This window comes from Anser brachyrhynchus, assembly GCF_964034855.1.
Source record: "Anser brachyrhynchus genome assembly, chromosome: 14".
In the NCBI taxonomy this organism is placed as follows: Eukaryota; Metazoa; Chordata; class Aves; order Anseriformes; family Anatidae; genus Anser; species Anser brachyrhynchus.
This window is the reverse complement of record NC_137709.1, coordinates 13,186,160-13,201,215: the sequence shown is the minus strand read 5'-3', so window position 1 is coordinate 13,201,215 and position 15,056 is coordinate 13,186,160. Positions and strand designations below refer to the sequence as shown.

The following is a 15,056-nucleotide window of genomic DNA, read 5'->3' as shown; positions in this document are numbered from 1 at the left end:
TCCAAGAACACTCTTTATGTTTTTTATATTCTGTGGTTGCTCCCATAAAATAAGGGAGGATGAAATAGAGTGGTAACCAAAATAAAACATAGTTCTCTGAAGCACTGCCGTGTTTGGAAGAATGCTTGTCAGAGCTACCCCCGTGGCTCTAGAACAGAGCAACAACCTGAGAAACAGTGAACCCATGATTTTTTGTGTTTTTCCTTTTTTTTTTTTTTTTAAGAGTTGTAGCTGTAGTTGTAATGTCATTCAGAGCGATCAAACTTACTGTAAGGAACTAATTAAAGAAGATCCTACAACACTATGAGTGGCCAGCACAACCACGGGTGAAACAGTGTTAACAACTACAAATGAGTGCATACAGAAAGAAATTTGAGAGTCACTGTGACAGTTTCTGAAACCACCAAGGCATTGGTCAGTGGCAGGCAAATAGGAAAACAATATTAGACGGGAATACAGAACTAAGCAGAAGATCTCATTATATAAGATCCCTGGAATGCTTCCATCCCGAGTCTAGTTTTAGTCCAAAGCATTTTACAATGGACGAAAATTAGAAAAATACAGAGAGGACTGACAAGACAAATGAAACAGTTTAACTACAAGGAGAGACAAAATAAACTACTGCTCTGCAGTTTGCAAAAGAAATGACTCAGAGAGGACATACTGAAGGGTGACAGAATCAGAAATACTTGCCAGAAGAAGAGGGAAGTTATTCATTATTTTCCATTACATAAAAGTTGTGTGAACTCAAGATAAAATGAAAGAGTTCTTCAGAAAAAAAATAGCTCTTACAATAAAGCGCAAGCCGAAAACGAGTGAACAATGTCATGGTGCTGTAAAGAACGCAAAAACCAGGCTGCAAGACATGTGACGTTATAGGTCTACTGCTCTAAGTGCTGGTAAGGCCTCAGGAGCAGTACTGTGTACAGTACTGTGTACAGTACAGCCAAGACTGTGGCACTGTCCTTCAAAAAAAAGCGTGGGTCACTTGGAGAAAGTTCAAGAGAGAGCAAGGGGATCTAGACAACAGACAGAAAACAGAAACAACAGACGACTGAATGCAAGTTCAAATATTTAAGTACATAAAAGATCCCTGCAAAGAAACAGAAATAGTCTGTTCATCCCCTCTATAGAAGGCAAGAAATAATGGGCTTATTTTGAAGAATAGATTCAAGACAGAGACAAAAAGTTCTCTCAATGATACAGCAGTGAAAGAGCTTGACTGGAGGAGGTATAGGGGCTCCATAACAGAAAAGCTTTAAAATTACACTAAGTGAGTATTTGTCAGAAAAAGCATAAGCACCGGTCCTTAGAACTGCTCTAACCCAATACAGCTTTTCTATGGTTGTATTTTGTAGGGTCTGTGTCCCTGGGCCTGTTTCCTCCTCAGGGTGTGCCAGGGCTTTCCACTCTGTCCTTTCAGGCAGCACAGTGCCATCCTGACACTCGCACCCACCTTCAAGAAGCCCTGAAATCTGCCACCTGCAACAATCCCAAATTCAGAACAATCACAGCTTACAAAGAGATTACTTACGCCATTCTTTGCTGCCAGCAACAGGTACTTCAGACCTCTCTTTTCCTTAGGTTGTAGCCCCCTCATGTAGAACACTCCAAGATAAGCCTGTGCCTGCAGCAAAACCACGATAGAAATCAGCCAGGATTTTCCACCTTAATTACTCCTTTCTTTTACTGATTTTGCAAGTTGTCCAAATGCCAGTAAAAGCTCTGCTGCTGGAGCAGAACATAATTTCTGGCAACTCATCAGGGACACCTGCAAGACTGGTGTGCACAGTACCCTGCTTGTTGCAGAACCTGTCGGGAGAACGGAGGCTGTCCTAAGAAACTCAGTCTGACACGTTAAACGTGAAAAATCCTATTTGATCTACAAAACTCCACTATACATACAGTAATACAACCACACTAGCATTACAAGACCCAGAATCTTGTTTTAAACTGCACTGCGGAAGTCAGAGCCAGAGAATGGCTCCTACTTGTGAGCTGTCTGTAAGACGCAGCAGATGTACTTCCTGGAACAGTGTGCTACATGAGATACAGTCAGTGCCAGAATGGCTTGCATTCTTAACGCAAGATGGCACATGCCTAAACGTATCCCCTAAAGAGTGGGAAAGCAGGGCAGGGTACACAGATCTATGCGGATGAATCATCTTGAAAAATCAGATACAGTATGAGGATTTGTTCCTACTCAAAGTGTCTCATGGAAGTTCCTCCATCAAAGCAACCTGTACTTTTGCATTGGGAGGCAGTAAAATGTAGTTTTTCAACTGTAGGTCAGTTTTTCTAAGCTGATGGTCTAATCTAGGTGTTGGAGAGAACAGTTACAGGCATGTTTGGCTCCAGCTTCAGAGCTGAGGGAATTCAAAAGCAGGCACCTGAATGACACATCCTGAAACTTTCTAGTCAGGCTCATGTTTGCTGAGTGGGATGACTGGGGCAAAATAGGAAGCCTTAAACTTTAGGAATAAAAGATACTTTGGAAAGCCACTTCCACCGTGAATGCAAGTGAGAGAGAGATCTGGAGAAATCATCCTACTGATGTTTGAATCACTCTTTACCCTGAGAAGACAAAGAGGTGTGAATTGCTTTTAGTGATGCAAAAAAAGTATGTTAAAACATGATGTTTGATCCAAATATGTATGTTGTAGCAACCTGTGATAATAGAGGATACACTTTGCCTTCTGGGAATCTGAAACGTACTTTGGTGTGGACCCCTATCTTTTGCATGCAGCTACTTCTGTTCTCTGAGTGCTGGCACATCCCATCCATGCTGCAGATTCTCCAGGCACAGAACATGAAAGGCTGCCACTGCTGGATGAAACAAAGCAGACCCAAGGACATCTGGCACAGAAGAAGGGACAACTTGACAGGTTTCCTAAGAACTGGTGCTTCTCAGCTCTCTCTTTCTTTGTAAAGTGAGGCTTTGTAAAGCCTTATGCAGTGGCTATGAGTAACGGCTGCATCCTATCCTCAAGCAAGAAAGCTAAGAGGGGAATTTCTATCACAGACGTGTGACAGGGCCTGGAGCTTGCACATTACCAACAAGCAGAAAGTCCCATAAGCACACGGAAGGGGTGCTAAGAGAGCCACATTAAAAAGCTCAGTAACAAATCAGACCAGCAACACTACTGACACAATGGGCACCTAGTTGCCTTCCATGTGCAGGCAGGACTGTCTCCCATACACTGGCAGTGGTATCAACACGTAGGAAGAATTCTGCTTTTAGTCCCGAAGATGCTGCTTTCTACGATGTCTTGTGGTTCAAATCCTTTAGACAGGGTTCTCTGATGGTTGTCTCCTATGAAAATGTTTGTTCGGCTTTTATAATCACTCCCACAGTGTGGACACTAACCTCTGTAAGCCCAGCCACTGCTGCTTGCTCCAGGAAAGACACTGCCTTCTGAAGTCTGTGCCATTCATTTTCAGGACTGTGGCATAAGAGGCATCTAGCGTAGCGGTACTGTGCCATGGGGTGACAGCTGCTGGCAGCACGGTAGTAATAGAAAGCTGCCTGGAAACAGAGAAACACTTGTGTGAATCAGGTAATACATGCCCTCAAACATGACATGACTCCCTTCTGGCCAGGACAAGCTTAACCTCTCTGTCCAGACCTATCATAAGCTGCACATGCTTACCCTGGCAGCCCTCCCACACTTCCCTGCTGAAGAACATGAGGTCGTTCAAGTGAGACAGTGGACTACCACTGTACGAGAGCCCTCTAACCACCTCTGCCTTCTCTAGTCAAAACTCCGAGTTTTGAAGAGGATGGCACTGGGCCAACAATACCAAAGCTTATTTTGTGCCAGTGGGGATCTGCACAATTACTCAAAACACGCAGTCTTTGCAGATCTCTTCAGCTACAGGATGCTGACTACAGCCAGCATGCACTAGGTGGCAGGCTGTAGTCGAGGTACCCAAACTGGATGGCTTGTGATGTGAAGAAGTCCTCGGCTGTGCAGTGGTGTTTTAAATACAGTAACATGACAGGTTTCTCATGGGTACTCTCTCAGCTGCTAGTGGTACAGCCTGTGTACCTGCGACAAGACCTCAGAAGCAATGACAAAGGGGATTTCAGGAGCAAATCTCTGTGGGGACCTACAACACTGAAGCCAGTACTGCAAACCTGCAGTTTATATTATTTCCAGCATTTTCCAACAAGACTTATAGATTGTCACACCCATACAAAAGGAGAAATGTGCCTGTGCACCCCATGAAGACCGTTCTCCGGGTCTGTGCCACACACATATGACTTTACAAGTTGTGGATACCTTTTCCAAGTCTTTTTCTGTGCCTCTGCCATGCTCATAACACAGACCCACGTTGAACTGGGCTTTGCTGTAGCCTCGATCTGCTGCCAGTTTGAAGCAGGTATAAGCTATCTGGTAGTGGCCTGCTCTCATACTTTCAATCCCTGAGAAGAAAACAATGTAAAAACAGAGGAAAAGAAAAAGGACAGAATGCAGCCTCAAATGCACCAACCTCCCCCAGAGCTACTGGGCCACCCTTGGCCCATGCTAAGTGGCCCAGTCCACTCCTAGCTGGCTCACCAGCCCTCATCCCCCATAACCAAAGTTTCCATGGGAAAAACAGCAACACTGCCTTTTAGGAACTATTCAGGTCTCATTGCAAAAAGGGATCATCAGCTAGCACGATGTATGGTTCATGCAGAAGCAGCTTGCTTTTTTAGTGCTGCTACTAATGGTGTATGTAGGGCAGGGAGTTTTTTCTTAGATCACTGCATCTTCCTTCAGCTCTTCTTAAGAGTTAGTTGCAGTTCTGCAATTGCTTTTTCAGCCTGCCAGGAAGACTGAGATCTCAGACAATGAAAAAAGAGCTATGAAGATAAGACAATTCGTGTTGCAAAAAGACAGGGATGACTTAATTTCTAACTACAGATGTCAGGACTACAGTGCAGACTTCAACCAAGCCTGGATTTCAATATGCTGATATAAATCAGGTGGCAGGATGAGACAAAGGGCAATAAATCTCCCAAAGCACAGCTGAAATTGCTAAAAGGAGGCTTCAGCTTGGGTATATGCCATCTCTGCCTTCACACAAGACCTGCAACAATTTGGAGGTCCTCCAAAAAGTGAAATGTGTGGTTTAAGGACAAAACAAATCCAAGTCCACATTACCAAGGATATTGAATGCAATGGAAATATCAACCCGGAAAATCTGCTGCAACTGGAAAGCAGCTTCCTCCAAACGCCCTCGCTGAGCTGGGTCACCCTGAGGATTCAGAGAAGAAAGTTATTAGACAGCAAAAACATACAAACCCTGCAAGAGGTTTTTCTTGGAAACTGAGCAGAGTGACTTATTCGTACTGTCCTGTAGTTATCAAGAGGGTGATGTAATCTGGTGTCATGTGTCCACATAAAAATCTCCCTGTCCTACACAGACATCTGTTTAGTGAAGCGTTATGGACATTGCTCACCTCCCCTCTGATCAGGGAGCTTGGTGTACATCTGACATCATTAGAACATTTCAGAATTTAATGCAGTTCCCCTCCTCGGATGTAACATTAGCCCTTGTTCACCCTCCTGCATTGTGTTCAGCAGCACAAATGGCATTTCTCTCTGACAAACATGCACTGACATATCTGTATACCCTTTACACAATTCAAGCTGAGCCCATACTGTCAGCTTACTGAACACTGCACACTCCTAATAAAATCCTGCACAGCAGAGACGATGTCTTTTCTTTCTCAGTAATGAACAGTATTTTTTACTTTACCACAGCTCTGGGAGGTGGGAGGAGGGCTAGTCTGGCCTGCAGCTCTCATTTCCGAGCTTGAGTACAAATTTAGTGCCATCGAGTGGCAGCAGCACACACTGCACATAAGCTGCGATGCCTCCGCACTTGGAGTCACGCTGCAGAAATGCCCCTTGCTACCCAACAGCTTTAGTGCTCAGCCAGCTCCCAGGGCAGCTCACAGGAGGAAGAGACACGGACTGACTCATGTCCTCTCCTGAGAGCCTCGTGAGGCCTGCAGAAGTGGCCCCTCCTCAGATGGGCAGCTCAGCTCTCACCCCCTTAGCAGACCAAGTGAACACCTTTCTGGTGGGGTAGGTCCCTTCCATGTCAGAGAGGATCCCATTTTGTTAAACCCTAAATACATCCCCATTCTGTTCACAGTGTCCTTGAGCAACTGTTCCACCGACTGACTTTTAAAATGGGGAGCTATAGATTGCAAGGAATTAACAGGCTTAATATCAAACAGAAAAATAATATAATCTATAACCTTATGACTCTCAACCTGGTATACCCTCTTCAAGACCTCTCTTTTCCTCTCTCTAACAGACAAGACCCAGTCTTGATGTGCAGCTTTGGGAGGGGTGACGCCACCTTCTCCAGTCACAGGCTGTCTGGTAAAAACCAAAATAGCAACAGCACGTAGTTACCTAGTGAAAGATGGCATCAAAACCCATACACCACATTGGTGCTATTGGATAGTTGGGGGGTTTTAGGACATTTTCTTCCAGTGCTTCTCTGCAGCACCACCATTTTATAGACACTTTAAAGGACGAGGACAGCATGTTGTAGTTCCTGGAACTTTGCTCTGGCTAAAGGGCAGCACATCACATCTCTTATTCTCCTGGCCTCCAGCTATGCAGGACAGAAAGCAGTCTTGCATGTGAGTGGATTGCTCAGGCTGCGCTTGGGGTTGCACTGAGATGTCTTCCTGTTGCAAAGGGGCCTCAGGCACAGACGGAGCACATGAAAAATGAAATCTTACCTTTGTACTGTGGGGAACTGGCCCTGGGCTGGAGTGCTGAGGGACTGGGAACTCCCCTACATTAAAAGAGGAACAAAAAAGCAGGGTTAAGCAATGCTGTACCTTCACTTCTTCCTCCTGATACCTTTCTCTGCTCCTCAATTCTTTCCTAGAGGACTGATCATCTGCCCTGATAGCGATACTAATAACAGAAGGAACTCTGCCCGATCTGACCTTTGTATCACAAGCAGCTAAGTGCCATGTGAATACAGTCCTATAATCTGCAGCTGGCTAATGCACCTCTTCCAGAAAGGGCTTGGTCTTGACCTGAAGGTGCCAAAAGACAGAGAACCTCCCGCTTCTTCTGGAAGTTTGTTCCAGCAACTTGTAATCACTGCTTTAAAAATCTGTGCTTCGTTTCAAATAAAAATACATCTGGATTCTGCTCCCTGGCATTGGCTCTTCCAGGCTTTTTTTTCTCTTTACTAAAAAGCCCATTCTCTTTTTTCAAACTCCTGTTACTACTAATCAACCCCTCTTGATTCTCTTCTGTGATTCTAAACAGACTGAGCTGTTCATGTCTTTCAACTGAAGCACTTTTCTGCCTGAGTTGATTAATTTTATGACTTTTTGCCACTATTCCTGAATTTTCAACATTGTTATTGAAGAGCAGACAGTCTCACCAGTGTCACGGAAAGGACGAAATTGCCTCCTTATTTGAGTTCATAACTGCTTAGTTTGTGAGAACTGTGCCCCTGTTCCTGATGGCTAGAGCATCACACAGACATCTCGTGCCTAGGTGCTTGCCTATCCCAACTCCTTTTCCAGGTAAGTTCTTTGCAGGGTACAGTTCTGCTTCTGCAAAGGGGTGATCAGACATGGTATTCTGGCTGTGCTGGATGCAGGCTTAGGTTATCACCCCAGAGCATCCCACTTGCACACTGCAGCCCTCTCAGATACGCTGACGCATTCAGCCACTATCTGTCTGGGTTCAGTCTGAATTATCTAACAAAAGCATCTACAGCAAAAGCTAAGCCACCTCGCTCTCGACAGAACTGTGTTGGAAGTGATTACGCAAGCATTTACACCAGCTGCTCCAAGACTGCGGTGACCTCCAGCAAAGAGGACGAACATCGAGGTTTGACTGAGGCCAATTATTTTTTAACCCGAATCACCAGAAGCAGCTTGGTCTCACCGGGCACCTAACGCCAGGTGGTGAAGCCTGTATCCCTCAAGCCAGTGCTGCTTGCAGTAGTAGCTGTGCCCTCCCCATGTCTCCCCATTGCCCTTTCGAGCTGTGTGGGTGCAGAGCAGGGAACTAAAATGAGTGAGAACTCAGTCTTTTTGGGGTCCCGGTTCCTTGATTCCTGTCACCATATGGCTCTGCAAATGCTTGTGCTGGCAACGGGGCAGAAGCAAGCGTGCAATAGGCAGGATTGCTTCTTCTGGTGCCTGCACCATCATACAATGCACACGGAGCTGTGACCCATGTTCCAGCTGCAGCCTCATTATTCCTAGATAAACGATTCCCCTCTGGCTGTATTAAAATGTATTTTATCTGAACAAGTCCCACTCACCCAACAAGCAAGATCACGATGGCAAACACAATTTCTATTTATCATTCCACCAAAAGTAATATAGTCTGCAAATTTATTAGTTGTGCTTTACATTTATTTTCAGAACAGACATAAAATTATCTGATCTTTCTTACCGTAGGACTCTCTTTTGTTCAGGTATCTCCCTCATGATGTAATTTGTTTTTTTTAACCACGTACACAACAGCAAATCTCATGAAAAAAAATGTCCATATTAAAGAAATTGTCCAAGCTATTTGTCTAAAACATTCATTCTTTCTTGCTTTGAAGAAGCTATTAGCATGCACAACCATCCCATGCCCCCCTCCCACTGGAAGTCTCTCCTCACTCAAATCCCAGTAATCTCCCCGGATTAGAGCTACCACTCCCAGAGAGCAGATCATTTGGAAGAAAACACAGGGACCAGCCAATCCTGACACCCAGACCCATCTCCTGACAGACGAAGTTAATGAATTCTCTCGGAACTCTCACTTGAAGCTGGGCAAGCCACAAATCAAAACTCTTCACAGAGATCATTACTCTTAAGACTTGGCTTGTCTCACAGCAGCCCTCTCAAACCTGGCACACGAGCTAACACATTGTTTAGGTTCCTTCAGCAGTGTATGGAGAAATAAAAGCACCCCCCAGGCAGCAATAACCCTGTTCTACTTCAGCAGAACGAGAAGACCAGCTTAGATTAACCTTTGGACTAACACTAGGCAATACAAGTTCACCCCAACTGTTTGTTTCTTATTTCCCAACATAAGGTTCCAGGGCAATATTTGAGGAATGGCCAAGCTTCAGTGGAACTTCACAGGAACCAGGTTTTGTACAAATTCATTGCTCTATTGCACTCACAAAGGTTGTTAATTTATTTGTAAGGTTGTAAGAGCAAAGCACATAAGAGCTGGGAATACCACAGTTCGAATTTTCTGTGCAACTGTGTTTCTACTTGAAGTATGTGTTACGATGTATCATGACTATGCATCCTTTTTTCCATGTGATCTTACAGTTTTGGCACACTGGATGCCCAATGCTCACATACTCAGCAGCTAATAAATATTTTGTATTTCCCCACTGTTCATCCTGCACTTTATCAAATGTTACTCAAACCTAGCTCCAAGTGCAGAATTATTAATCTTCTCATAGATAGTCTAGATTGCTCATAATGAAACATCCAAATGCTTCACAGGAATGAATTCACAACAAGAGCTGGCCTAAATCCAGGACTCCTGCCTCATGGAAAATTTTAGTGTTTCCAATTGGTTTCATTGTGCTTTGAAATGAAAACACACTTTGAAAATGTCTCTAATCTCAGAATTGAAATAACAAATTTTACAGTCTTTCCAGGGGTAAAAAACAACTGCCCAGGACAACATTCAGCTGCTGTAACACCGAGACTGGCTGTAATCACCTGCTTGTTCACTATGTGACTTTAGCTTTCCACAAAAAAGCTTCAAGCGAGACAAAAGTTGCATGAAAAAATAGGATGTGATCATGCACCTGAAGACTCGCTGATAGTACTATCTAGAATTACATTTAAAGCAACTTTTAAACAAATTTCCTAATGTTTACTTAAAAAAAAAGTGTTTAAAAAGAAATAGTTTCTAACATGTTGTGTTATGTTAAAACTGGTATGGGTCATCTGCAAAGCTGGGATGTTTGTGTACATCACAAAGACCTTTGCCATTCAAGATAACAGAGTAGCTGACAGCAACAGCAGATTGTCACTCTACGTGTAGATCAGCAGAAGCAACCCTGGAATCTAACCCAACCACTGAAAGAAAGGGTGAGGACATGGAATTCCCTGTAGAAGGTCCTTTGCCACTGCTGGCAACAGCAAAATGGAGAAATGAAGGTACATTTGGCCCCACTCCAAGTTCTGCAGGTTTGTTCTCTAATGGCAAAACTTTTCTGCCAGGCATCTGTCCTTCCCTTCCTTCTGCTTTCCCCAACTTCTTGCTGCATTCTGACAGTCAGCCTCAGTCCCGTTCAGTAGCTAAACACTGGGAAAAGACTCCTAAGCTTTAGGCAGCTTTTTCTGCAGAAAGCCAAACATACTCTGAGAGGAGGGTCTCGCATTAAGCTTCACCAAACTTCCCATCTCAAACTTTGCAGAGAAAGATTCACACGACTTCTCAACATTACAAAGCTTTGTATTTTTTTGAGACTCTAGTGAAAATTACTGAATCTCTTCACTCTGACTTTCTTCAATAAATTCCCACAAAATAGATACACAGCGTAATGTGCGAATGCAACCTGAGGCCTTAAATATAGAGCAAAATCAAATTATTTCTGACTTACATTGTCTCTGGCAACTGATGGTAGAAGATGGTTGGGTAGAACGTATAAGGAACAGGAATTAAGAAGTCATGCTTTTCCTGGCCAGACTTTCCAGCAATCAGCTGTTCTGTGATCATCTCAGCAGGTTTTGGCTGGATCAATTAAGTTTAATCTGAATGGGTAATCACACAATGATTCAGTTTAATCTGAATGTGTAATTACCTAATCACTTTTTGGAACCCATTTCTACTTCTGGCCACGTAGCAATGACTTCCACAATTTACCTGTGCTCTGGCCAAACGCGTATGATCTTTTGCTTTATCCACACTCGCTACCTGACCATTTCTGTGCTGCCTATCAATATTGTACTATGAAAAATATTGTCCCCTATTCATCTTCCATCCATATTTTTAGTTTCACTGAGCACTAGCACACCCTTTGCCACTTCTTTTTTAAACTGAGGAGACAGTCTCCCTTTATATGTAACTGACTCCTTAACATCCTTTTCTATGCCATTTTGGTCACTGTTTTTAAGACAGTGTTTGAGATGTGGCTGCACCGCAGACTTACCAGACCTATGATGCTGTTTTGGCCTCGGTTCCTTCCTTTACATCAACCAACATTTCATTTACCTCACTGCTGTAGAGCACTGGCAATATTTTCAAAAACACATCCACAGTAACTTTAAATGACCTCTCTGCAGTGTAATTATTAATTTGACATTCCTCATTCTGTATTTTCAGTTACAGTCCCCTGTGCATACTACTTTAACCTACCTTGAGATTACCCTGTTGTTAGTTTTTGTGCAATCTTCTGCTGTGACTCCCAGGTTTGACTGTCCTGAATAATTTTGTACTACATTTGCTTCTCCTGTCACCTCGCTCATCAGCTTTTTCCAAATCACTGCTGACTCTGCTGAGCGGACCAGGTTTCTATAAAGCACTTACGGGAATCCACGGGTAATGGCTTTCCATCAGAAAACTATTTCTTATACTTTAAGGAGTTACTAGCCTAAGAGCGGTCCCTCTGTCTTCCCTCACATCAGCTTTATTTCTCCAGATAGCTTTGTTTTAGGCCCTGGTTGAAAGATTTTCAAAAAGGTAAAAGCTGGATAATCTTGCTCCACATGCCTGTTGACTTCTCCAGAGAACTCTAATAGACTTACAAACTATAACTCTGTTCTCTGTTAAGACTCACATAATGGAGCAAGCTGCTAAGAGAAATGGCTTCCTAAGCCCTTCCAGACCTTTAATATAGCACACTCATCCAGGTATCTACCATTTCTGTTCCATGATACAGTTTCCATCACCTCATAATTACATTTTTTTTTGCAGTTCTGTGGCTCAAGCAACCTCTCTCTTCAAAGGCTAGCGTCTAATTTGTCATTGTTCCCTCTCCTGGTCATTCAGCAGATTTAAGCACTGGATTACATATCATCATTAGAGGCTCAGCAATTTCATAGCTTCCGGAGAGCATCTGAACAAAGAGCACGTGGCCTTAGAGACTTGTCACTGTTCAATTTATCAGTTTGCCTAAAAGCTCTCCCTATTGACTCTCAGTAGGAAACTGTTTGTCAGATACAGACACATTCACTGCTGAAGGTTCAGCTGTGCCAACTGAAGACAGCGCTGTCTCCACTTACTCCCCACCGCTTCTCCCAGAGGTCCATGTCCAGTAATCTGCCAGTGAGGCCGTGTATCTGAGTGCTTCTTAATACGCTTCAGGCAAAAGCAGATGGGTTAAACAGTCTAATTGGCAGTTTAGGTAAATTAACCTGGCTGTTTTCCTGGAGCTAATTAGGAAACATGGAAACAAAATGCTCCATTTGCCTACTGATGGGAATGGTAACCTCTGGCAGGAGATGGATTTGATAAGCAGTGATGGGCAGTAGCTTAAATCAGCAAAGAAGAAAACAATGAATGGGGAAGCCCCCCAGCCTCTTTTGCAACACCTTACATCTCCTACCTAACATCTGTGGGCTTTTTTTTTTGTGCTGCTTCTACACCATGGCTATATGTTGTCCTTCCTTCTACCTGCTCCTGCTTTTAACAGTTTTCCTAAAGCTATTATTAGTATTTATATATCTAGTGAATAACCCTACTGAAGACTTCATCCGATCTTCCTTGATATGACTTTACGTTTTACATGTTATGGCACGCTTTCCTGGATGAGACTTCCATTTTTTTTGAAGTATATCTTCCTACTTCTGTAAGACTTACTTTATTAAGAATTCCTTTAATACCTCCTCCCACTGTTTTGTCTGCAGCATAAGTGCTCATCTTCATCTTCCAGGAAGAAAAGAATTCCTTTAGCTTCACACTGCACAGCAAATCTCTCAGATCACTGTTGCACTGTTCTCCTGAACACTCATGACTGCAAATGTCTGTCCACAATAAAAGAACAGAAACTGGATGCCATATCCTGGTCATTGAGGCACACCAGTATTGGGAGAGACAACGTTACTGTACAGTTATACCACGGGCGCCTCCCTGCCTCCAGGAGCTTTTTTCCTCCTGTCTCTGGTCTCCCGACTCATCTCTCCAAAGTTCTGTCTTTCCACTCTGATCTCCCTCCTCCAAGTTTCAGCAATGGTGAAATGCTTCTTGGATGCTAGCTTTGCCTTGGGGAAAATCAGACACTCAGAAGTCCTGCTACAAGTATCATATCACACATACCTTCTTCTGCCCAGAGCTGGCTCTCTCCTGGACCTGAGGGGATGCCCGGGCATGAATTCTCTGGTGCAACCTCTGGACCTGCTTTCTGCAAGAAGCAGGGCCCCAGGTGGGCACTGCGACAACTGGTTGAGGCTTCAGTCACCGCTGAAATACAGAGCACAAAACAGTTCCTGTGAGCCACGCTGCAACCGCTCTAAGAGGGAACACAGAACTGCTTACCTGCCCAGTCCCCTTCTCTGCTCTGGCCATGAAGCCAAGCAGGAGGAAGGTGTGTGGAGCAAAGTCCAGAACAGAATACAAAAATAAAAGGAGGCAAAATGCAAACTGGGATTGCACCAAATAGGTAAGGAAGAGTGAGATTCCCCTAACAGATACCAGCCCTCACTCTCTCCGGAGAGCTTGACACCTGCCTGTCAGCTTCTGACAACAGCAGGAAAGATGTTAACTATTGGGAAGCAGAAACCATGTCTGAGAGCCAGATCCTCCCACAACCCCTTCTCCTGTGCCAGATCTGCTGACCTGTCTGCTGAGCGGGCAGTGAGGAAAGCCAGGAAGATCTGTGCTCCCTCCTGGCGTCCGGCAGTGATCGCAGCCACGAGATCTGTTTGACCAGCTGCAGAAGAAGCGCGGCCACTGCCCCCTGAAGAAAAGAAGACACAAATCAAGGAGAAGAGCCATGCTGCCTCTGGCTGCCCTGTTTAGAAAAGGCAGCGTGGCCGCAGCTCGGTCTCAGGGAGGTATCCCACCCCGCTGCCCTTCCAGCAGGGCACAGCAGACACCCCGAGGCCTGCAGGCACCACAGGCCCCGCCACTCGCTCCTCACCCAGGTGACGGCATCCAGCACGGAGTAGCGGGGCACCAGGCTGGGCAACGGCTGCCTCCTTCCTTCTCGCTCCTGGCCATCCTGGGGCCGCTCGCTCTGACACCTGGGCGCACTGCAACAGCTGCAAAACACCAAGGGTGTGACCAAACCAAGAGTGTGACAGCAGCCACCGAACCACAAGCCACCAAAGCAAGGGCACAACAGCAGCCACCAAAGCAAGAGTGTGACAGCAGCCACCAAAGCAAGAGCCACCAAAGCAAGGTTGTGACTGCAGCCACCAAACCAAGCACGTAGCAGGAGCCACCAAACCAAGGAAGGGTGTGAGAGGAGCCACAAAGTAAGAGCCACCAAAGTAAGGGCGTGACAGCGGCCACCAAAGCAAGAGCCACCAAAGCAAGGATGTGACAGCAGCCACCAAAACAAGAGCCACCAAACAAAGGGTGTCGCAGCCGCCACCAAACCAAGCGTGTGTGACAGGAGCCACCGAGGATAGGTGTGACAGCAGCCACCAAACCCAGGGTGCGACTGCAGCCACCAAAGCAAGAGCGTGATAGGAGCCACCACAGCAAGCAGGTGACAGCAGCCACCACAGCACGGCTGTGACAGGAGCCCCCGAGCCAGACGTGCCCCAGCAGCCCCCCGAGCGCCGTCCCTCGCAGCCCGGCCGCCCCCAGCTCTCGGTGAGGCCGGAGCCGAGGCCGTGCGGGCTCGGGGCCGGGCCGGGGCCGCACTCACCGCTGGGAGCCGCGGCTGTCGGGCGGCTCGGGGCCGGGGCCGGGGCCGGGGCCGGTGGCGGTGGCGGCGGGGCCGGGCGGCGGGCGGGCGGGCGGCAGCGAGCAGCGCCCGAGGCCGCCGCGGCCTAGCAGCAGCCGCCACATCCCGGCCGCGGCACCACCGAGCGGGCCGCGTTGCCGGGCGACCGCGGCGCAGAGCGGCTCCCCGCGGCCATAGAGGGGGCGGCGCGGCCTAGG

General features: G+C 45.9%; 1 protein-coding gene and 1 long non-coding RNA gene across 4 annotated transcripts in view; one reads left to right on the top strand and one right to left on the bottom strand.

The window, feature by feature from the left end:
- Positions 1-15,056, bottom strand: part of DELE1 (DAP3 binding cell death enhancer 1) — a 22,896-nt gene extending 7,840 nt beyond the window's left edge. Inside the window, exons 1-9 of the mRNA XM_080555319.1 lie at positions 14,821-15,056; positions 14,086-14,206; positions 13,782-13,902; positions 13,263-13,406; positions 6,752-6,807; positions 5,151-5,244; positions 4,284-4,426; positions 3,368-3,526; positions 1,535-1,627 (exon numbers count right to left, since the gene is read on the bottom strand). Coding sequence (XP_080411445.1) covers positions 1,535-1,627; positions 3,368-3,526; positions 4,284-4,426; positions 5,151-5,244; positions 6,752-6,807; positions 13,263-13,406; positions 13,782-13,902; positions 14,086-14,206; positions 14,821-14,963 — 1,074 coding nt within the window. The 5' untranslated portion in view covers positions 14,964-15,056. The remainder of the gene's footprint in view (positions 1-1,534; positions 1,628-3,367; positions 3,527-4,283; positions 4,427-5,150; positions 5,245-6,751; positions 6,808-13,262; positions 13,407-13,781; positions 13,903-14,085; positions 14,207-14,820) is intronic.
- The window catches only part of LOC308177688, a 63,753-nt gene continuing 62,954 nt past the window's right edge, over positions 14,258-15,056 (top strand). The window contains exons 1-2 of one of the 3 annotated variants that reach the window (XR_013939321.1): positions 14,305-14,346; positions 14,525-14,658. This is a non-coding gene — a long non-coding RNA (uncharacterized lncRNA). Of the gene's footprint in view, positions 14,766-15,056 lie in introns of all 3 variants that reach the window. The other 2 variants (XR_013939319.1, XR_013939320.1) reach the window with 2 other exon arrangements.